At 47.7% G+C, this 24,004-nt stretch overlaps 1 protein-coding gene across 12 annotated transcripts in view; it reads left to right on the top strand.

The window, feature by feature from the left end:
- The first annotated feature begins 1,407 nt into the window (after window positions 1-1,407).
- Window positions 1,408-24,004, top strand: part of LOC128917536 (uncharacterized) — a 31,105-nt gene continuing 8,508 nt past the window's right edge. Inside the window, exons 1-6 of one of the 12 annotated variants that reach the window (XM_054220773.1) lie at window positions 1,408-1,505; window positions 2,234-2,375; window positions 3,033-3,116; window positions 3,522-3,671; window positions 4,780-4,914; window positions 8,383-9,624. In XM_054220773.1, coding sequence (XP_054076748.1) covers window positions 2,330-2,375; window positions 3,033-3,116; window positions 3,522-3,671; window positions 4,780-4,914; window positions 8,383-8,756 — 789 coding nt within the window. In that variant the 5' untranslated portion in view covers window positions 1,408-1,505; window positions 2,234-2,329 and the 3' untranslated portion in view covers window positions 8,757-9,624. Of the gene's footprint in view, window positions 1,506-2,163; window positions 2,376-2,554; window positions 3,943-4,779; window positions 4,915-8,382; window positions 9,625-17,248; window positions 17,315-23,112; window positions 23,565-24,004 lie in introns of those variants that run through there. The other 11 variants (XM_054220782.1, XM_054220776.1, XM_054220774.1 and 8 more) reach the window with 11 other exon arrangements.

The raw sequence follows: 24,004 nt of genomic DNA, 5'->3' as shown, positions 1-24,004 counted from the left end.
GTCTCCAGGTCTTCTGGGAGCAGCCGGTGGCCCCGGCCGGGGTCCCGGTCTGGCTGCTCTGCGCACTGCGGGTACCACCTCTCCCATGAGATACCGCATCTCCCATGAGACACCGCATCTCCCATGAGATACCACATCATCTCCCATAAAACTCAGCCCGCCATCTCCTCAGTGCCATTTACACACAAGTCAATCAACTTCAATTAGCCGCCCTACCCTATTAACAGGGTCTTTCTTTTGAGCTGATTGCCCTCCTGTTTCCCCGGCCCATTTTCCACTCTTAGCACTGCCAGGGAAGTCGGAGCCAGGACCGTAGCCCTCCCAGGGTGCAGGGCAGAGCGAGGGGTGAGTCGGGTCCTCTGCAACCCCCGTCACCCACCGGAGGCACAGAGAGTCCCCGTGAGTCGGGAGGGAGCGTGGGCGACCGTGCTCCCCGGTGCAGGCACGTAGGTCGCCGGCAGGGTGGGATGAGTCCGCAGTGCCCTGGCAGCAAGCAGAAGTCCCTGCCTCAAGAGGATGCATCACATCTGAATCACCAAAGTGAGAAAAACGTGTCATCTCCTTCTCACAGCTGTGCATAAAGCGAGACGTACCGAGAGAGAGCGACCAGTTTATGCCCATGGAGGAAATCGATGACGAAAGCAGGAGTTAGTCCTCATCCTCAGTGAGACGTAGCATTTTAGACCAACTGTGCTTTTCAAACCGCAGGTTTCTGGGGGGCAAATGAGCAGTGCCTGGGTGTTAATGCGGGTGTCCATGATTTGGGGATGGAGATAAGACCAAAACGGACAGAAAAGGAAGGGCAGTCATAAAGTTTCTCAACAGATGCAGAACAACAAAGGCAAATGGATGAAAAAAAGTTCCATTTTCTTGGCTGGAATTATCAGGGAATTATCCCTGCTTTATACCAGCTAAAGGTTAAAAATCAGGTTTAAGAACTCTACCCAGGTTCATACCGGATGAATGGTCTTGCACATCAGCACGTTAGACAAGTCACATTCACACCTATATCTAATTATAATAAACAGGAAAGTTATTTATGAGTGTTATTAGCATAATTGATCTGCTGATGAATAGAGTTGCCACTGTCAAGTAACAAAGCACCCAGGTGTGATTTATATCTCGCAGTTGAGACTAGTAATTGTTTGAGTATCAACCTTTCAGGTATCTCATAAGCAAACACTCAGACATTTCTGGCTCATGTTAAAGCAGGAGGTTGATTAGAGAATCTGAGCCAGCACAGACAGCCAAAGAAAAAAAGTATATCAACTTTCTTGGGGTGGTTCCAAACCTCATCAAAATCAGGAAAATCCTGTGGCTGATGAGGCAAACAGACTAGATTGTCCTGACCAGCTCTTTCTACTTGCAAAACTGCATTACTGCGAAAGAGGGAAGAGAGTACGAGGTTTCTTTGGCTGCTGCTGAGATTGAACGGGCAGATTTTGTGCAAGTCCCTCCCTGCAGCCTTGGCTATGAGGGACGTGTGAGGAACGCCAAGGTTCAAGGTAGATTCAAGCTGCCTGGTGAGGGCTGATAGGGTTTTTGTGTGATATTGGTGCCAGTGGGGGGGTAACATGGACTAGGGGTGGAGCTGAAACACCTACTAGGAAATAGGTATTTTCGCCCCATGGGGAGCTGAGCTCACCTCCCTGCCCAGGTGTGGGGCAGGAGCTGTCTCCAGGCAGCCCAACATCATCAGGGGAGTGGGGAGGGCTGGGGGAGGGGGGGTCTGCAGAGCTCTTCAGGGGATGCATTCCCCCAGAGATGCTCTTCTGGGAGACAGGACATCTCTCTGGGGCTCAATGCTGAATCTAGACAATTCCTTTAAGGGCTTACATAACTTTTTGGACACATCTTCAAAAATATTTTTCAACCTTTTTGAAACCCTTCCAGCAGAAAGCTCAGTCATGGCAGAGCAGTGACAGGAGGGAAAACAAGAATCCAGAGAAAAGGTTCAGGCCTGCCATTTTTGAAGGGATAAGAATCATTTAATGCAGTCATCATGGTTGGTTGATTGGAAACTATTGGTCAGCTTCCTGGAACAAAGGCGTCTGCTGGAAACATCACGGGGATGAATGACGTCCACGTGGAAGGGAGGCGTCAGGAGAGGGAGAGGAGCTCTAGGGATGGGCCAACAGAGCACTCGGTGTGCCAGAGCAAGGGACGGCACCGAAGGCTCCTGTGGTGAGGGAGCTTGGTGGCAGGAGGCTTCTTCTTTGTCCCTGGCGCTCAGGAGACATCCATGTCCTGAAGCTCTGGGGCTCACAGTGGCGTGAGAGCAACATCCTTGTCAAAATCCAGATGTGCCCAACAGACGGGAGCCCACTTCATGTTGCGTCGGGGGAGCCTCCCTGCAGTGCCCTGGTGGGTCCCAGGTGAGATCCATGAAGCAGTTTTGCGTCAATGCCATGGACTGACTGGGTGGGATATCTTCTTTTTCCATGTCAGAGAGATTCATGCTTTACAGAGGTGTGGAAAAGACAAATTTATTAGAAATTATTGCAAGGCCGGTGGGTATTTCTCTAATCAGGTGGATTTCTGGGAAAGGGCGAATGGTAAGAGTTGCTAAGGATAGCTGGGAAAGTATAGAATCTTCACAGAAATCCCCACTATGAGCAATCACAGGCTGGGATGCACGAAACTGTCCTGCAGAGTCTTGGGCTTAATCCTTTCTGTACCCAAGTGACTAACGTGCCCTTTGAGCAGAGAGCAGCTCGATGGTGATGAAGATACGACAGGGCCTGACCCAGAGGTGCCTTCCAGTGTCACACTGCGGAGAGAACGAGAAAGCAAAGAAACCAAAACGAGTGACAAAGTGAGTAATTTGCCCAGGAGGATGCTGCCTGAGTAAGCAGAGTCAGTCATTTCAGGATTCAGAGTGCTGAAAAGCCCTTTCTCGTGCGGTTATCTTGAAGGTCACAATGGAGCGACGTGCTGGGAAGCAGTCCCAAGGTTGAACCTAACCTCAGAACAACAATTATGCATTGTTTGTTAAATTTCCCCTCTACCTAATTTTTTATTTCCTGATTAAGCTTCAGTCCCTGTACCTGTTGTCTTTGAACTTGCAACCGAGAGCGCCGAAGAAGGGATGGGGGACTTTTACCGGGACCGCAAAGGTACAAATGACGTTTTAGCTCGTTGTTGTTTGTGTTTTTTTCAGCCAAAAATATGTTTATGTATGTATATCTGACTGAATGGAAAGATGGGGTGGAATTTTTTTTTGTTGCTTAATATTTCCATGTGTTTTCTGAAATGATTTAATGGGTGGCTGCTGAAGTCATTTGTGGTAAACGGGTAAGAGGCGTCAGACTCGGAAATTGTCCAATTATGTGACTCCCCTAAGGTCCCAACACTATCGTTTTGGATGCATAAATTAAGTGTCCTTGCACTGATACCCCTGGTGCCACCTACAAACCCTTGCCCACTGAGTGCGCACTGAGATGTCCGCTGGGAAGTGGGCACGAGAAAAAACACAAGTAATTCTGGGCCTGGCACAAACTCTCTGCTGTTGGTGTCGGCAGGTCTCAAGGCAGCAGCGGCACCGTCACCGGCAGCTGCAGCGCAGGCCCCAGGAGGAGGGGAGGACAGAGACCTCAGCCCTGCTGCTAGCGGGGCCGGCGGAGGTACTTCCCAAAGGGCTGCAAAGTCAACCCGGCAGCAGAAAACCCTCGGTAAAACTTAAGGCAGGAGCCTGACTTGAGCTGCTTCGGTTTTGGAAGCTTTCCAGGCCATTGTTTCAAATGATTGATTTTTTAAATGGTTTTTGTTTTGTTTTTTTTTTCCCTCCCCAGCTCAGAACTGGTAAAAAAAATAAGTAAAAAGTTGGAGAAATTTCAGCATCTGCATGTCTTTCTAACCTTATCCAATATTTTCTCTGCTGGTGACCCACACGTCCTGTCCCACGGGAATGTACAGCTCTGTACTCGCCCTGTCAGAGACACCGTAAGATATTGGAGAATCTTTTCTATTCACCCGAAGTGTGAAATATAATCACTGCTGCTAGACACTGCAGGGGTTTAAAACTATCTGTTCTCATGAAATCTCTGCAGTGGGAGCTGAACCTTATCTCCTTCCAGTGCGCTGAAACACAGCCCATGTCGGCCTGTTCCCACATATTTGTTAGGAATTTGCTAGTCGCTTAATTGACTCAGTTCTCACTCTCCTGCCACACAGTGCAGAGCAATCACCGCTCAGCAAAATGCTCATTAGAAAGTGAAAGTCCAGTCTTCTCCAAATCTCTCTCGTTTGTGCTAAACTTAGAGCAGAAAGTCCACGCCCAACATAGAAACTAGGGTACGCTCAGCCTGGTGGGACTACTCCTATTTCCGAGCTTGACTGTGTCTTTGGGACTAGACAAACCATTGAACCTCTGAACCTCTTGGCTGAAGCTCTGAGGTCCAATACCAGAGTATCAGTGCTTTCACCTCTTTTTAAAAGCAGGAGGAAGGCAGGTGCCTCTACCAAGCCAGATAAGATTTAGGTCGCAGTTGTTTAAGGTGTACAGGAATAGGTTCCACTGGGTTAGAAACTGCCAACAGCTGATTTCTTTTGCTGGACCAGGTCACATTAGACATTTGCCTTGGCCCCAGGAAAGGCTCAGCAGGCGATTGCCTGAGCTGCCCCACCAGCTGGCCCTGGGCAGATCCATGCTGATATGGAGCAGCTGGGAAAGGGAGACCCAAACCCTCTCCACCTGGCTGAACCCATCCTTGGTGGTGGGTGGCGAAAATTGGGTTCAAAACAGGCTGGAGTGCTATAATGTTGGTTTCTCTTTTGCAGTGCTCAGAGATGTTTCTGTGAGTGTGGCAGTGGCTGCAGAGATGTGCTGTGGATATCAAGTGACACTGGAGTGGAGTGAGTTTTCCATGGAAGCATCTTCTACTGTGTGCAGCAAAAGCGTGAGTGCTCGAAAAGGTCTGTTTTGAAATAACTTTGTAAGGTTTTGTGTTTGAGTGTAGGATGTACAGAAACATCCTTGGAGGATGGGGAGGCAGTGTAGGGGCAGGTAGGAAGTTCACAGGATGCTCCAAATGAAGAGCCATATCCTGGGTCATGGCCATACCCAAGCAGTTCCCCAAAGATACTTGGCTTGTGGGTTTCTAAAACCCCCCAAGCTGGGACCTGTTCCCTTCTCCCCTTCCATCAGTGACGCAGCCAGCTCTCAGCACAACAGAAACTCTCTTAGGAAACACTCCCGGGCCTTCTGTGGCTTCTGTAATGTACACGGCTGCCACGTGGGACAGTCAGCCTCCCCTTCTGCTGCTCGTGTTTTGTTCCCAACAGAAGTTAGGGTTACCAGAGTTGAAAGTCTCCTTCCTATCACTGTCTGTGGGACTGGCCGCAGCACAACGGTCCCATGCTGTGGGCTTTGCCTTTTCCCCTGAGCTGTGGCGAGGGATGCTGCTGGGATGGGTTGTCCCAGGTGCAAAACTACCACTGTGGGGGAGGTCACTGTATTGGAATGGAGAAATACTTGGAAAAAGAGAGTCCAGCCAGAAGCCCTGTATCGTGGCTGGTATCCCGTGGTCCTAACTCCTAGCACCATGCTCATGATAGTCAGGAACACTGGGAACAGCATTAGCTCTGTTACACCTACGGTCGTGACCCTGCTGGGGGCAGAAGCACATGCAATTTGTCCGGCAGGTTGATCAACCCAACCTCTTGCCCTGGGTAAAACAATGGAGTTTCTTCCCCATCACAGCACATGCTGCGTGGGACTTCCAGGAGAAGTGAATCATCTCCAAGCAAACAAAACCAAAAAAATACATTGATTTTATAGAAGAAAAGGGAGGGCAAGGCTGTAGGACAGAGCCCTGCAAAACCAAGACAGCCCCAGAGCTCCTTAAGCTGCATCCAGCCCCTGCCCAAACACAACACTGGGAAGTTATAGGAGTGGGATTGGACCAGGTCGTGCCCCAGGTCTTTCAGACATTCATTGGTAACAGCTGCCTTGCAGACACCTTGGCGTTGGCGCCGAGCAGGAGGAGACGGGGTGAGTTTTGGGGATGCGGAGACCACCGGAGGAGTGGTGCTGGGTCAGCTGGCTCGCCACTGTTTCCATTTCCCTGTTCTGGCTGTGACTGGAAGTTGCACTGATGAAAAACATGGTGAAGGCCCATGCTCACCCCCGCTTAACTCTGTTGAGATGAGTGTGGTTGCAGCAGAAATGAGCCTGGCACAAGGTTTTATTTTATTTTTAGCCTGACTAAGCAATAGAAATTTTGTAATTGAGCAATTTCCGGGTTTGTTTTGCAAACTCTAGAAGATTCTGCTGCTCAGGTAAATGTGCAAAATGCCCAAAACTTTGCACCTCTTTGTCATTTCCCATCACCTCTGTCTAACCACAGCAAATAGAGATGAAAGGCTAAGGCAGTCATTTGGGATTTAGGTGGTTGGCACAGAAATAACTAATTTGCCACAGTCTGGGCAAGGGGCCCCCTCCGAGCTCCTGTATCCCTCCATCCCTCGGCTGCATCCCCAATGAAGGATGCAGGAACACCTTCAAATTGGGAGGTCTCAGGTATTTGGGGAGTGGCAGCTGTGTAAACGCCAGCTATAAATAACCATCATGCTTATGGCGTAAGCAAGACAAGTTTGAGCCTTTACACTGAGCACGCGGCTGTGGCTTGACAGTAAAGCTGACACATTGAGAAATAATTCTCCCGGTTACGTCAGAACCAGGAAACTCTCTCAATTAGAGAAATATCCTTTCCATTACAAGATGCACTCACCATTCACTTGACTCAGAACTCTCTTAATCCGAGTGGCCATGCCCCACTTCGCAAACATCCGCTACGGAAGGTTTAATTTTGGAGCTGAGATGCCCAGAGGCTGCGGGCAGTGAAACGTCAGTTGGGATGCTGTTTGTTGGTGGCAACAAGGCCGCTTTGGTCTTCTGCTGACTCTGGTGGTTTGCAACCAGATCTGGCAGAGACTAGCTTGGGCATTTGCTGCTTCAGTGAGCATCCCTGCCAACCACTGCCTCTTGCGTTGTGATGATCCAGGTGGTACCATGTGGCAGGATGCAAAGAAAGAAGCCCAAACTAAAAAGTCTCAAAAATTTTTATTAAGTTCTTGGGTTTTGGTTTTTTTGGGTTGTTTTTTTTTTTGAGATCTCCACCGTGATTCAGAACTTGTTGGTCTTCTGCTGCTCTTGCGCCATGGACCTGACTTACACCGATACCAACAGAAGCAGAATCCTCCGCTCCAGTTGGCACATAGAAAGCCATCAAGGTTGAACCCCAATAGACGCAAATATCTCAGATGGGCCAAGGAGATCTTAGCTATTGAGTGGAAACAGGCATTTGGAAATGCAATTTGCAGTGCAAACAAAGTAAAAGAAAAACCAAAACCTTCAAAGCTCTAGGCTGCATTGTCCAGCTTTCACAAGATTGCCTATTCTTGTTTCCATTTACTGGGATATACCTATATATCTCCAAGGAAAGACATCTCTCTGTTTCCGCTTACTGGGTGCTCTGTCTCTCTAGATTATATAGAAATATATCTTCCAATTTCCTTCTGAAGGAAAGGCAGCCCCTTTAATTAGTTAACACCGAGTAGCTCACGCTTTGCTGGAGGTGTAGAACAGGAGAGTGGAGGGAAAGTCTGCTAATTCCTTCCCTTGAAATACACTTTTCCTCACAGAGTAACACAAAGTGAATTTCTTGGGTCCCACGCCAGTCTCCTTTCCATGCTTAGAGAGAACATACCATAATCTTGAACTGCACAAACTCTACCTGCCTTGTCAGGGATGAAAACATCAGTTTCCTGTGATACGGCACACGGATTCCTGCAGCACGGCTGTGTGCTCCTGCAGATTGGAAACGCTTTGCAAATATTAGCACAAGTAACTATTCTCCCATCTATTTCACTGTAGCTTTCTCACATAGTTTCAATCAATTATTCAGGGAGCAGAAACGCTTATTCAGGCAGCCATCCACATCACACAAAGAGCAGGTCTCTATCGGGAACGGGCTATCCAAGATCTAGACAGATTTGCATGTGACTTATGGATCCCAAAATGAAAATTAAGCCTGAGTTCAGCGCTTTGCCCCTCTGCCATGAATGGTACCAGCAGAAAGCGAATGCAAAACACTCCCACCAGTGGAAGCGGAAAGCTCTGATTTGGTACCGTTTCACACATGTTTTTGAGATGTGTTTCTCCCAAAGGGTAGGCAGCGGTGCAAAACCAGCCTCAACTCACGATGGTAAAAAGTTTAGCCAGCCCTGCTTCCATGAAACCCATTAGATAAACGAGAACAGAAATACCACCAAAGTCTCTTTACAGTTTCCCCTGGTGCTGTGTAGACAGAGTGAAGGTCTTCGGGGCTGGCTCTCTGTTTCTATAATCAACGCTTCAGCATCTTACCTTCTTTCCTGCAGACGTTTCTTTAGGGGTTATCTCCACATCTCCCTCCAGGCTGGCAGGCAAACAGAGCTGTCTTCTTGTAGCCCCAAACCTGGAGTGTCCCACCACCTTCTCACTCAATCAGCAGCGAACGAAGCGATGGCAGGAAACCCAGCGAGGCTCTCGGCCGGGCTCGGGGGATCTTTGCACCGTGGTTTCTCGCTCTGTGGTGGGGACGGGTGCAGACGTGGAGACTATTCACATGGCAGCAGGTGCTGCAGTGGGAGCGCCGAAGGCCACTGCATGGTCGGTACGGTTAACTGCTTCATTTTCCCTTCTCACCCACAAAAACAATTGTGAGCACCGATTCTTTCACTTTCAAGCTCAGAGTCCGGGTTTCTCAGCTTGAACAAGAAGAAGGTGTGAAGCAGATGTTCTCAGGGTCTCAGGTCAGCGGTTCAGGCATTTGGTGCCCGCAGGCTGGACTTTGCACTCCAGATTCTGGCTTCTTTTTACATTTTTACTGTTTAAGAAAGACTGCGGGCCAGACTGTTTTAATTGTCTAAGCAGAAGCAGAAAGGGGTTTCCTCCACCAGGAAACCAGAAAGCTGAGCAAATAATGGATTATATATATATTTTATTTTTTTTTCTCCAAAAAACACTTTTGTCCTGGTTTGAGTGACACAGGACTGATTTATCCTCTAATGTTTGGGAAAACTGTACATTTAGAAGACGTTAGTGTCCTTAATATGTGAAAATATTTACTTTATAGCCAGCTATGGTATATGGGTTTCAAGTTCTCAGTATTTTCAAGCTGGCCAGGTGTGGGGATGAGGAGGAGGGAGATCCAGGCACCTGACCCAAGCTGCCAACAGGGTTATTTCATACCATGAATATCACATTCAATATAAATTAGAAAGTTTTCTGAGGAGTTCTCTCTCTCTCCCTTGATGACGGCGGTCCAGAGAACTCCTTGCCTCGGTGCCAGACCCTGAGCCCGTCCTTTCCTCCTGAAGCCGCAGTGCTTGCGGTGTCCCACATTGGCTGTCCCTGCTGGGAGTGCGTGGCTTCTGCTGATGGAACGGGCTGGGTTTAATCCTTGTGTATTTTATATTGGTATTGGGATCGATATTGGTTCTTTAGTGTTATTAAACCCATTAGGTAAACGAGAACAGAGATACCACTGAAGTCTCCTTACGGTTTCCCCTGGTGCTGTGTAGACAGAGTGAAGGTCTTCAGGGCTGGCTCTCTGTTTCTGTCATCAACCCTTCAGCATCTTGCCGTAGTACATTGTTACTAGTAATTAATTAAACTAGTTAATTATCTAGTCTCATTCTATTAAATCTGTTTATATTTCAACCCTTGTGTTTCCTTTTTTTTTCCCAATTTCCATTCCTGGGCAGGGAGGGGTCATGGGGTGAGAGAATAATTGTCTAAACAACATTAAATTGTTGTGGGTTTCTCAAACCATAACACTTTCTAAGGTGAGCTTGTGAGAGGTGTCTGCCCACCTCGCTGTCGTGCTGGAAAGCTAATGTTAGCGCCAGGACCGTCAAGACTAGAGAGTTTACACTGCTGATAACGTTATGGAATTTATAGCCATCCAGGACAAGGATTTCCTCTCACACAAGCGGGTGGCAGTTAGCTGAGGTTATTCTCCTCCTTTATGACGTGGTATTAGCTATTTAATTTATATTATAAATAAATATAAAATCTGAAGTGAAGTTCCCCAAAAAGGCATTCAGGGAAACACTTTGAAAAATAAATCGAACTGAATGGTTTGTGAATGGTTGGCAAAGAGCTCCGGGGGTTTCCTTCATGCGGCACATCGCCCCTGCACAAGAACATGCCTGGCCAAACAGCTGCCTCTCCTGTGTTTGCAGGGAGTAAAACTGATATAAATTTAGGCATATTTCACCTGAACGCATTCCTCATGTCTGCACGCATCTCCTCAGCAATGTGAATGGGAGGGGTTCGTGCATTTCCTGGCATTTGAGGAATGAACCTAAATGTTTCCAGGGCTGCATGCGTTTCCCCACTTTCATTCCCAGCCATTCCCTGCCTTTTCCCCTGGAGAAAATCCCAACGGGTTCCTTGCCTATCTGTTCCAAACGTCCTGGTAATAAATAATAATCAATCTTTGATCTAAGATCATCCTCTCAGCAGGAGGCTGAGGTTGGAGGCCGCCTATTGCTGTTCTGCCTTGAGCAATTGCAGAAGGGCTCGGCGATGACTTGGGAGAAACACGGAGGGACTTTTGGGGCTGGCGCAGTCTAAATAGCTAAATAACTTCATCTCACATAAGTCAGCAGCAAGCACCAGGTACACCAGGGCAAAGTACTATGGGAAATAATAGCCCCATATATCTACCATAGCATATCTGTGTCCAGGTAATTAGTTTAGAGGGAGGATGGAAGCTGGAGAGCTTCACTTTGGTAAGGAACACCTCCCCCCTGCCCTGTAGGACCGTCCCGGGGTTGTCCTGCCTGTCTAGTAGGGGATTTCTCTCAGGATTTGGTACTGCCTTCTCATGATTCCCCATCCAGCATGTCCCACTTGCACTTGTTTTCTTTATATGAATTATTTAACTAGCCCCTACAGCCACCTTTACACGTGCTCTGGATGAAGCCATGCTTCAAGACATCTGAAATTTCCAGCTGCTTCAATGGAGTCAGTTCCCCCTCCTGTTTCGAACTGGTGCATGGCTTACTTGGGTTTGATTAATTTAGCTGAGGTTTAATTACATTTACTTAAACTAAAGCGACATAAGGCTGATTACATTCGGACCAAGAGCATCCTCACTAGCTGTAGTGACCACTTTTCAGCCGGTGACCAACACTGAAGTGCGAGTGGTGCAACCCCTGCTGCCTCGGCCACCCCGGGGGTCTGCGGCTCAGGGGGCTCTCTCAGCCTGCATCCCGCTCCCATCCCTCCCCGTGGTACCCGGGTGGGCACCCACGGGTACGGCAGTTTTGGAACCACAGTGCAGAGACCTTGCCTAGGCAGGTATCCTGAACGTGCAGCAGAGCCAGTTCACCCAAGTGAGCTGTGATGTTTCCACTGGCACTATCTTCTCTAAGATCTACATGGGTTTGCATGTGCATATGTAAGCAATTCCTTAAAATGCTTGGCTTTTCCTCTAAGTTTCTTATTGTTCATCAGTGGTTTTCTAATTCCATCAGCACTTCTAAGGACATTAAAAAAACAACACAAGGGAAAGCACGTGGACCTGTGCCCTTTCTTGCTTCTTCATCAGGTCTGAAAGGGCTTTTAAAAAATTGTGTTGTCCTTGACTGTTGCATCAGCCTTCTCTTTTACTCTGGGAACGTGAAAACTGGTGGAGAATTAATGAAACTGTGACATCCTGGCAAGGAGACTTCTGTCAGACTGTTTAAAGTTGTTTGCATTAGCAGTTATTTCACTTTTGCATTTTGTTCAAAGCTCAAGACTGCAATTATTTCACCTGACTGATGCTAACACTTAGTGCTAATTAGAACTGGGCAAGATTTTTTCATGAGCTTATCCATCGAAATCTCAAATTTAGGTCAAAAAAACAAATTTGTCAAATTCTACATTGATCTTTTTTCTTTTAATGACAAAGTGCTACCTTTAAACAGTTTTCAGTATAAAATATTTCAATGTTACATTTCAAAAATGAGGCTTCAATGTTAAATTTAGATACCGTTTGATTTAAAAGAAAAGATTAAAAATTTAATTCCCATGGGAGCATTTAATTCAACCCCGCCCTCCCAAATTTTCCAGTCTGTGTTTAGAAAGGAAAAAACGTTTGTAATTGATTTGACCTTAATTTTACCACAGATGGAAAAAATAAATGTATTCACTGAGTCACAAATGCAGTTGTTTCTCACCGCCACAATGTAAAGCTGGACCCCTGCACCTGCAAAACAAAGTACAGCCGGGTGCAAACACAGAGATTTTTCCCCAAGCAACGCTACAGGCTTGAGGAAGAGCGGCTGGAAAGCTGCCCAGCAGAAAAGGACCTGGGGGTGCTGGTGGAGCCAGCTTAACATCAGCCAGCAGTGTGCCCAGGTGGCCAAGAAGGCCAACAGCATTCTGGCTTGTATCAGGAATGGCGTGGCCAGCAGGAGCAGGGAAGTGATGGTGCCTCTGTACTCGGCACTGGTGAGGCCTCACCTCGAGCGCTGTGTTCAGTTCTGGGCCCCGTTGTACAAGAGGGACATTGAGGTGCTGGAGCGTGTCCAGAGGAGAGCGACCAGGCTGGTGAGGGGTCTGGAGACCAGGGCATATGAGGAGAGGCTGAGGGAGCTGGGCATGTTTAGCTTGGAGAAGAGGAGGCTGAGGGGAGACCTCATTGCCTGCTACAACTCCCTGAAAGGAGGGTGTAGAGAGGTGGGTGTTGGCCTCTTCTCCCAGGTGAGTAAGGACAGGACCAGAGGAAATGGTCTGAAGCTGCGGCAGGGGAGGTTTAGGTTAGATATGAGGAAGAATTACTTTACTGAAAGAGTGGTCAGGCACTGGAACAGCCTGCCCAGGGAGGGGGTTGAGTCACCATCCCTAGGGGTATTTAAGAAACGTCTAGATGTGGCACTTCAGGGCATGCTCTAGTGGCAGAGATTGTAGGTTGTGGTTTTTTGTGGGTTTTTTTTGGTGTTTTTTTATTTATTCTTTGTGTGTGTGTGTGTATGGTTGGACTTGATGATCTCAAAGGTCCTTTCCAACCATGAAGGTTCTATGATTCTATGATTCTCATGGATTTTTGTAATTCTGCCTAAATCTCCCGCACTGGTGTGGAGGGGCAGGGAAAGGAGGCGATCCCGGCACGGTGCAGCCACCCTGCCCGGCTGCTGCTGTGGGGACATGGGTGATCCATGCTCCTGCTGCCATCGCGGACGGGAGGGAAAGAGCTGTCTGCTGGAGCGGGTGGAGCGGATCCGGTTTGGAGGCGGAGGCTGCAGGCATTGGTCTCCGTCCAAGCCCGTGTCCAGTGTCAACCTTACAAGGCAGGGAGCGGAGCGGTGTTCAGGTCACCAAAGTGGCTTTGCCAGGGAGGAAAATAGGGAAGAACAAATGGATCCTCTTTGCCTTGGTGCAATTAGATCTGACAAACCATCTTAGCTGCTCCTCAGCAACAGGCATGGACACACAGCCTTCAGTTCGGCTTCAGACAAAGTTCTCCCAAGTCTTGCTACAGTCTCCTGCTACTTTTTGCAAAGTTTTTGCACTTTTGTGCTGTGAAATCACTATGTATCTGCACCACATTAGCATGAAGCAACATGCACTGGACTTCTCAAAACCTAGTTCGTCTAAAATTCTTAAAGGTGCTTATCCTGCTGCCAACAGGCCAGAGAAAACCCAACCAGCTCTGCAGGCTAATGCAGCAGAACCAGGAGGGACTTGGGGAGGAGGTGAGTGCTCACTGGTGGCTGTACAGAAATAGTTGAGGGCAGGGGCCCAGGGTTGTCTCCAACGCAAGTCATCTTCAAGACCTAACTTGCCAAGGGCCTTCAGAAAGAAGCCATCCCCTTTCCAATCAGCCACAGGAGTTGAATGCAAAAGGCTGCAGAGCATCAAACCTCACTGCCCTTGTCCATTCTGGTCTCCCGCCAAGCGGGAGCATGGCTGCTGGGCACTTCCAGGGGGTCCCACTGGTAAGGTCTTCCCCAAGGAGCCCGTGGTGGCGTGTTTATGAGAAAATATTTCCACCTTCCCTGCCATATTCCTGCTGTCTCCAGTCTGTTTTTGGAGTGTGCCCCGAGAGGGGAGAGCTGTGAGAGCTTCTCCACAGCAGAAAGCAAAAAGACTCGCACTAGAACAAACCTGGGTGAGGGGACTCCCCCCCGTCGCCTTCCTCTAGCTGGGGTAAGAGGGAGGGTAGGGTCTGCCTGGACCCAGGAGCTCAGAGACAGCCCTTAGTGGTAAGAGGATCACAGAAAATGGGTTTGGAAATGCGGCTATCCTTTCTTAAGGCAGGTTCAATAAACCAATATATTCCCGAAGGAAGTTTGTAAATCCTGGTCTCAAAGCCTGCCCGGAGGAGACTCCACCCTGCCCAAACACTCAGCACAAGCATGTCCCTCTTCTTACCACCAGGACATTTTCTAATGCCCAGTTCATACCTCTTTCTTGTTACAGTTTAACCCTATTACTCCCTGGCACATCCCGAGAAGATATGATGAACAGGACTGTGTGCCATGGGACAGGTTCTCACTTGGTATTAATTGGCAAAACTCCCAGGAAAAACAGCAAGAAAATATCCAGCGAGGAACCAGACCAGGGGAATCACACCATAAGAGTGATGGTCTGACATGCCGGAGGAATGAGAGCTGAAGTCATCTCCTCACATCCCTGTTGCTAGCAGCATGAAGTTAGGAGTGAACTGAGTTTGCACAGCTTGGCTTTATCTTCTGTTTTTCCCCAAAAGGCAGGAATATCTCTGAGTATGGGCTCCAGCGTTGTCCAAAATGCAGCTGGGCTGGTAGTTATCTGGCCCTAGAGCCTTTAATGAAAGACCCAGCCTTTGCTTGCCCGTTACTGACCCAAAGAAGGGTTGATTTTCAAACTCTGACAGCTGCTCTTTGTTAATTCAGTCCCTTTTCAGGTGGCCGATTCCCAGAGGAGTGCCCTACTAAATGCTTCCCTTGACCACAGTTTCCTCCTCCCTCTGTCCCCTTCCTTTTGATTTCTTCTACAGATCTACGGAGCTTCTCTTCCAGCCTCTCCACCTCCCATCCTTCCCCACTCCTGAACATGCCTTCCCTTGCGTGAGTCTGGCGGTCCGATTTCTATCGGTATTAATGGCCTTGGGCTCCTTTTTCTCAGGCCTGGAACTTTGCTTTTACCAACAAAGTTTATCTTCATCAGAAATATTGACAGATAGGGAGATTCATCCAGGCATCTCTTATAATTGCTTTTTCCTTTTTGCTCAGTGGCAGGCAGTAGGTTTGTTGCTCAGCAAAATAGCACTGAGATCAATGGCAAAGCTATATTTTCATTTTTTATAACTAAAATATTATTGCCGCCAATTTATGAGCTGAGCTGAGCTTCGGGAGCGGAAGAAAGAGTTGCAGTGGCCCCCTGCTTTTCTTTGGCCACCTGAGTTGTTTCAAAGACACCTGCTGGTGTTAAATCGGTGGAGAAATGAGATAAAGTGTGACACCGGCTGAGAGGGATGTGCCCCACGCTGAGCTGTGAGGGTTGACTGGAGCATTGCAAATGACTGTGAAGAGGGAGGGAGGGATGGATAAAGGGCTCCAGGATTTATATAGTCCGGAATGCTTCAGTGTGGGTCTCCGTGTAGTGTTTGACTGGAAACTATGGGCAGGTTCCGGAAGATGGAGGGTGCCTGGACCATGGGCGGTGGAGTGGTGGCAGCAGCGGTGGGTACGGCTGTGGCAGGTAGGGTGCTGCCCATCCTCCTCTGCCTGCGTGGCCAGCCCCCTTCTCCTAAAAGGAGAAATAGGTGATCATTCATCAAAATCTGATTTTCTGAGCCTCCAAAGAGCCAAAGAAGGGCTTATAGCTCCTTGGCTTGCTGTTTGCAGCCTCCCTCAGTCCCCAAAACTCCCCCTCTCTGCTGGGGCCGTGTTGTCGGCGCTGCTTCAGCTGCTCTGCTTGGCCTCTCATTCCTCTTCCCTTTTGCAGTCCTTCGAGCTGTGAGGGTCTCTCTTGTGTGCGCACCTTTGTTCTGGGGGATGTGCCAGGGAGGAAAAGCTGCTGTTGTTCAATTCCTTTGTGCCATAAAGAAACTCTGAAGGAAAAGGCTTTAATGTGATTTTCAGATAAAAGCAACTCGATGAATGCAATATAATTCCATCCCAAGGAACAATCACAATGTTCACTTCTGCTCCTTTCTTTGCCACGGAAGGTGTCTGTTTGTCTAGAGAGCCCTACATGGACACATGAGTGAAAAACCACATTGTTTGTAACTTTATCCCCATGCATAGCGTTTTTCCGCCTGGATATTATCAGGCGACTGTCGAAAGCCAGCAGCGTTTGCATTGCTGGTTACTACAAAGTTTTCTTTTCTGGTTTCTTTTTCACCTACGCGGCGGGGGTTTCTCTGAGACGGTGTCTGAGGATGGTCTGCCCCCACCTTGGGCTGCGCCCTCGGTCAAAGGGACTCTGTGCTCTGTCACCCGCCTGCAGGCAAGTGGCACCGACCAGCTGTGACAAACAGAGAGGGCACTGAGCAACACCCTTACCGTTAACATTCCAAACATTTCATAGCTCAGCTGGAGAGCCTTTGCCTTAAAACGCCTGACCTGTGATTTAGCTGCGGGGATGGTTTTACTCAGCCTTTTCCTAGCAGTTTGCTCTTGTTTGCAACTCCTCCCAGTGCAGACCAAAACTGCAGAAACATCCAGCCTGTCCTGCAGGGCTGAGGAAGTAATTTCGCATATGGTAAGAGGACTTAATTTAATTTTCCTTAGTCTGCAGAGCATCCGGCTCCCTCAGCTTTGTCTTAGCCCTAGAGCTGATGGATGACCAAGTTGCACCTCCTGCTGCACCTCTCCCTCTGTAACGACTCCTGTCCCTTTGCCGTGGGTAACGGTGAGGGCACCACATGTCCCACACTTCAATCACACGTTGGACCACTGTGGTAAATCTCAGATTGATCCTGACTGGACTAACCCACTCCTCGACTGCAGAGTCTTTCAGGCTGCGTTATTCTTCCTCCTCCAAGCCCCCAGCAGCACGCAGAGACAATTTACGATAAGGATGGCCGTGGCTCGGCTTCACCTCTCCCCCCTGTTTGCGCCGTTGCGGAGTTTGCCAGGTCTCTGCTCTGCAGCCAGGTTCCCCTTTCCGTGCCAACTGCCCGGCAGATGCATTCGGGAAGTGAGCAGTTCTGCTTCGGAGGTTTTGCAACTCTGACTCCTTACAGCTGTTTCAGTTACTTCTCGTCTTTCCTTCCTGCAGACTGGGACAAGGTACAGCTGCTGAGAGAGCACTGGCCACAAGCGTGGCTGGCACCCATCCTTGTCGGTAAGACTTAATTCGCATTACAGCTCTTGTCCGCAAATCATTCCTGGTGCTGGGCTGCAGGAAATTTCTTTGGCAGGACGTACAAGGGAGCGCTCCCTTCAGCAAACGGTTGACATGAAGTTGTAGACATTGCTAAAAGGTGTCCTTATTTTGATACAAACATTTAGCAAAATCAAAACGAAGTCTTGAAGCTCTTTGGAGCTGCTGCATTTTCGGTGTCAGGGAATGGGAGCTTAGAACGAGTTCCCCCCTTCCCACTCTGAATCCCAGTATCAATTAACCAAACTCCAGTCTTTCTCCTATAATTACTCCAGAGCTGAGGACGCAGCAAGCGGTACCTGGGACTCTATAAGCCATGCCATATGTTTGTGATAACAGGCTCTAGTACCTGCCACGCTCCCCCAGACTGCTGTCCCTGGCCAACCCCTCAGGACCCAAGGCCCTGTCTGGTGTTTCTCCCATCCAGCAGTTTCCAGCCACTCCTGGTGTGATGTTCTTGCTGTTACCGCAAAGAGTAACGTGGCGTGAATACGTGACTCATGCCTCGGCACTGTGAAACAGCCAGCTCGGCTGTGCAGGGAGCGTGGACCTGCTTGGGAGGACACCTAGTCCTCCAGGAGTGGTCCTGGTGCCGCCAGGTGGCCCTCTGTTTGTCGGGAGCAGGCTGCTGCAGCAAAGGGTAAGTTGGAAACAGTGTGTTGTGGATTTTCACAGGAGACATAAAGGAGTTAAGCATCAAGCTTCCCTGGCACTTTTAAAATTTTATTCTGAAAACACTGTGGTTTTTTGTTTTTTTTTGTTGTTTTTTTTTTTTTCATTCCTTAAACTGCTGCAGCATGTTGGAGTCTTGGCCTTAAAAAGCCAGGAAAACTTTTGCAATGGGAGCTCTCCCTCTGTCTTCAGCACTAGAAAAGGAGAAAACGTGACATGCAACTCTTGTTTGGTTTGTTCTGATCTCCTGGAAAATGTTGCAATTGAGTTCATCTAAGCAGGGGATATTGTTTCCAGCAGTCGTGGCTTTACACTCCTCAATTTACTCGAAACTCTGGAGACATTTGTGACCAAATGGTGGGAGAAGTGCTTCAGAGGGCTAAGAACAGTGGAAATATCGGAGGTGATGTTGACATCTCAGGCAGAAGTATGTAAACATGGCTGAATAATGCCTCCCGAGGTCCAGACCAAAGTTAACTGATTGGGATTCGGAAGAAGGGGATGAAAGCATCGCCTTGTAAGCGTTGAAAGGGGCCTGAGCCCCTCATTGCATGTCATGCCAATGCTGCTGCCAATGCCTCTCGGGGATGCCTGTGACAAGGTCACTGCCGCTGTCGTGGTGCTTCCCCAGAGCCCGGGACGTGATGGAGCACCTCCTGGCATGCACACTGCCCCTCCTGCCTGAACAGATCTGGGAAATTCACCCCCTTGTCGATCCATGGACCAGGTCTAATATCAGTTATTTGACAAGTCTTGGTGTCAGTTAGATGCACTCGAGTTTACCCAGGCTGAGGTGACTTGCTAACACAGATGTGGCTGCCTGGGGTTGCTGCAAAAAAAACCCACAACACACCTGGAAACTTCAGGACACTTCTGAATCTTTTGATCTGACACTTCCAAGCCAAGGCAAGGTGGCGTCTCCAATCTGGGAACGAATCACACCAAAGGTTGCGGACCTCCTCGTGTTTCCACCCCCATGAAGAAGGTGGCAGCCGCCTGCTGCTGGCAAGTCAGCATTGTGCCAGGCAATAGCAATTTGTCCTCATCTTACCCCAGGGTGTGCTGTGAGCTGGATACTAGTCTGGGAACCCTTTTTTTCTCCTCGAGGGAGAAAGGACCGTGGCCAACCCTGCATCTTCTGGCATGTCTCCTCCCAGACGGCAGGCACTTAGCACAAACCCAGAACGTGCACGGCTGCAGGCAAACATCATGGTCTGTCTTCCTCCTTCAGCTTGGATTAAAGGTTAAGAACCAGATGGGTTGTTTTGTAATCTTGTTACAGTAATGACCCCATTACAAGAATTATCACTTCTATTTTACTGTGCTTCCTCCTTTCCTAAGATTCTTCAGGGAAGCCTCTGTTGTGTCCAGCTGCTCTGTCTGGGACATGTAAAATTGCAGCTTTTATTACTCAGAGATGTTGCAGCAGCTGGATGCCTGTTAAAGTCTTCCTACCTCAGCTCCAAAACCAGCCTATGGCTAGAAGGATTAACAGGAGAGCAGATAAGATCATGCCATGACCTAGTTCTGTGTCACAAATTCCCATCTGTCCAACTTTGCGTTGCTCTGTGGTCAGCATGGAGAGATCACCTTCCTGTGTCAGGAGCACAACTGCATCTCCCAGGATTGTGTTTCCCTCAGGGTTGTTTATGAGAAACCTGAGGCGTCTTTGACCAATGGCTTATGCAAACATTCTTCTACCGATTATTAATTCAAAAGACCAGATGTGACACAGTTATTTTGAGTGAAGGGGAAAGAAAACTGGTGACTTTTATTGGGAAGTGCTGATTCATTGAATGTTTACTGGAAGCTCTTTGATGGCATTTCCTTCAAGGATGACATGGTTCATTCATTCCTTCATTCACCGGTCTGGTGGACAGCTCAGGAGCCTGGGCTTTGCCCACTGTAGAGGGCACATTTGATGTTTTGGCATACATCCGTGGGAAGGGACCAACTCATGTCCTGCTGCCTGGGGAGTCCAGAGACCGGCAGGTGTGCAGCCACGGTGCCTGCAAACCCTGGCTTCACAGGCTCACGTGTAGCATTGGATCATATTGGTGATGCAAGCTGTTGTCACATATCCAACGTCGGTGCAGACATCAGTACCTAGAGGGATATTGTGTTGAGGATTAAAGCACTAAATGAGTCTGAAAAGGTCGTTCTTGCTGAGAGATCTGCATAAGTCACTTGGGGACCCACAACATTAGAGGTGTCCTTGATCTCCCCTGTTCTTTTCCTGTAGTATATTGGTCTTTTGCACCAAAGATGTGGTGCTTGTTCTGTGGAGATACTTGTGCAATCATGGCAAAGGGGGCAGGAGAGGCTGGCTGTGGTTGAGGGGGGCCACACGCAGCTGGGTATTCCCATCCCACACAGAAATCTGGGGTCCTTAGATGGATCCATCCCAAAGGATGGAAAGAGGTTATTCCAGAGAGAGGGAGCGTGGCTGTGGCCCAGCACCGCGTTGTCTGTAATCATTGTGGTTTGGAAGACGCTGATTTTGCATCCTCTCAGCGCTTTCATATCTCTACATCACCTTTGATAATGGACCCTGATTTGACATGGCAACAAACAGAGGCTGAGGCCCCGACAAATACAGTTTCTCCATGGCAGAAGGAGCAAAACATACAATTTCTGACTTATCTCTTCAGAGAATATCACTTCAGTGTATTATACATCATGTGAAAATAATTGTAACGGCACACTAGAAGGCCTCCTCATTTTAGATATATCACTTGCCTTTAGATTTTCCTCTGTTTTTCCTGTTTGAGAAGCTCCAAATATTTGTCTCTGCATATTCTCTTTATCACTCATTGCTTTGGGCATGCTTATGTGGTTCCCACCCTCCTTCCTTAAACAAGTCTGGCTTTTTTACTGACGGGCAAGAACCAAAAATTTTCCATGAGCTTTCTCCGGCAAGCTCAGCCCTGGGGATCTATGTCAGTGCTTGATTTGAAAGAAGCACGGAAATTATGCCACGGGGTATGGAAGTGACTGGGGCAAGGAAAGGGGCAAGGCAGCTTTTTGATTACAACATAGCCAGCGCTCTTGCTGATGTGGGCTTCTCTGTTCACCCTTTGCAACTCCCTTTCCTCTCTGGACCTGCCTCCCCCTATGTCCCTCTGGGGAAAGCATTTCTGGGAAGGTGGACCTGGCTTCCTCTTGGCCCAAAGGCACATCTCCCTCCTTCCTTCCTACATCTCCCCTCTGATGGGGAAGAGCCCCTGGGCTTCATCTGACATGGGGATTCCCGGTGCTGCTGATCTCATGTCTGAATTCCTCCCAGAAGCTGTTTACAAAGGGGACCCCAAGGAAGGATCTGTAAAACTTTTCATTGACATCTGTTGGCATTTGTAAAATATTTAGAGAACAGTAACTGAGTGGAGCTCCGCTTTCTTTTTACTACAAGAATGAAACAGGAACAGCTGTCTTAGTGACAAAAGACACGTGCTTGGTTATTTGGTGCTTTTTTTTATTTAATTACAGAAAAGTTCCCTAAGGAGTACAAGAAATGTGGTTTTCCACCTTTATGCCAAAGCAGAACTGATCTCGAGCCCATAACCAGCACAGGGAGGAACAGCCACGAGGCAATGCCCCAAGGAATCCAGTCCATGAGCCAGTGGTCCTCTACCTGCTCCATCCCGGGGTGGGTGTTGGATTCCTTTTGAGTGAATTTCACTCACCACATGCAGAATTTTCCTAGTTTCTGTTAAAGGAAACCCACTGGCTCCACACAAATTTCCACAGAAGAAAAAGCACATTTCTTTGACATTCTCTAGCAGGATGGAATGAACAGTCGCAAGATTTAGAAGTAGCAAAAGTTGAACAAAGATAACAATTCTAAATCAGCACTTAATCCGTTGGATTTTCAAAGTCCAATAACTTTTTAAGAGAGTATAGAATTGCTTTACTTCTTCCATCTGCCATTGGAAATCTTCACCCCCTTTAAAATCCCAGTGCAGGTCTTTAATAATGTTGGAACATTTAAGGCTGTAACATACAATGCTATACACTTCAATTGCTCATTTGTTATAGTCCGCCATTATATTATTGTTGGATATTTTAAATCTATGCAATTGTAATGAATAACTTTATGAATTTGGCACTGAATTTAAATGAAATGTGTGCCACAGAGTATCTGATGTTAGACCCAAAGGCATGTATAGGGTAGAAATCCTCTGGTCCCATAAACTGACATCCTTTTTAGGATATGTGAAAACCCCCTGTGACTGGTGATAGAGTTAACATCAAAGAAAACACAAAACCTTTCAGATTGGGATTGGAAAACTGCACGTCTTCTGAGACACCCTCACCCTAAAACGTGGCAGACTCACGCAATGCTGCAGAGCTCTGCTAGATTCGGGGAGTCAAGCAAATGACGGGACCTCGGGACAGCAAGATTAGATGGAAATCCTGATGAGATCATATATACTGCTGAACTGTAGACTTATGCTCTAAAAGAAAAGTCTTTATTACTTCCGAATGGTCAGCTTTATTCAGTGTGTTCTGGAGTAGGACAGAAGCATTCTTCCTCGCTGAGTAGGAACGTATTCAAGTTGATCAAAAGTTTCTTCTACCCTTCTCTCTCCCTTCTCTAAGTTTCAGTAAAGAGCTTCAAGTCGCTGCAGGTATAATAAAAACTAAATCCTTTGCTTCAGTGTTGGCAGAAATTTCATTATACACAGCTTTCTGTAATTTCATCTGGAAGTGATTCAAGCTCTTGCCTCATGCATAACAGCGGTAATGCAAGAGCCAGACCAAGCGAAGGGAAACTCCTTCCTTAATGTGAGTGAACACGAGGGTTGAGTAGACACAAACTTGTTTTGAGAGGTTCTTGCTTCTACAATGTAGGTATTTTTAAATTACCACCTCTCTTGGAAATGAAAAATGGCACTAGCAAGAGCTTGCTTTATGTTAGATCTTGATTTAGGTTATGGCTGTGAGCAAAACTTGCCTGTGGGTCCCTGACCTGGACCCCTATTGCTGGTCTTTGTGCCTTTGACTCCCTTTCACAGGTGAATCATTGACAGCGCTTCATTGAGAATGGCATTCAACTTTATATTCTCACCTCAACTTCATGTTTGTAGATGTTCTGGATCTAATTTCAACTGTGATGTTGCTTTTACTTGGCCCCTGATGGAAATGTCCGACGTGTTTTGCTTCAGTGCAGTTGACCTGGAGGCTTGTAAGGGCATTTAGCTTGCTGCAAGAGGCTGTTGGGAATATCTAGCTTGTGGAAGCCTGGGATATAAGTTACTGAGCAAAGGTAAGTCCATCTGCCCATCCAGCCTTATTTTTTGAACAGGACACACATAGCTGTGTGATATTTGGGGTCAGACTTGGTTTAGATCTCAGTTCCTGGTCTAATTCTGCTCAGGTGAGTGTTTTTAGCAATCAGGTGTTTATGGTCAAGCAGGTCAATGCTCTACTGAAACACTATTTCATTCTCTTATCCCTCCCTTTCATTTGACTATGGTTTCTTTTCTTATGGAGAAAACCAAGTCTTGCTAGGATGCAAGTAAAACAGCAATTTTGCATCTAGAAAAAGAAAATAGGTGGTGAAGCTATGCTACGCCCTTTTCATTGTAAATGCGCTATTTTTTAAATAACTTTTGGCCTGACCTGTCTTTGAGAAGCGTGGAGTGCAGCTCCACATCAAGCACCAGGACAGTGCCGTTGCTTCAGCCGTGGGGTTTCGCCACTGCCCTCCTTGTAAGTGCATATCCAAAATGGACAGACAGGCCAGAAAAAGATTTTATTTAATAGGTTAGTTCTCAGAAAGGAGATTTTGTGCTAAAAACTGAATGTCAGTTCAACCAGTGACCTGATTTTGTTCTTTATTCTGTTTCTGATTTTAGCATTCTTACTCTTAAATGCTGAATAATACTGCTAAACTCCAGGGAATTCAAACACAAATGAGATTTTCTATTAAAGCAAATCAAGGCAAAATAAATTTGTTTTGCTGTGTCCCGATAAGCT

The sequence above is a fragment of the Rissa tridactyla genome, chromosome 14, assembly GCF_028500815.1.
Source record: "Rissa tridactyla isolate bRisTri1 chromosome 14, bRisTri1.patW.cur.20221130, whole genome shotgun sequence".
Classification (NCBI taxonomy): domain Eukaryota; kingdom Metazoa; phylum Chordata; class Aves; order Charadriiformes; family Laridae; genus Rissa; species Rissa tridactyla.
The sequence above is the reverse complement of the archived record's forward strand: the minus strand, read 5'-3'. Positions and strand labels throughout refer to the sequence as shown.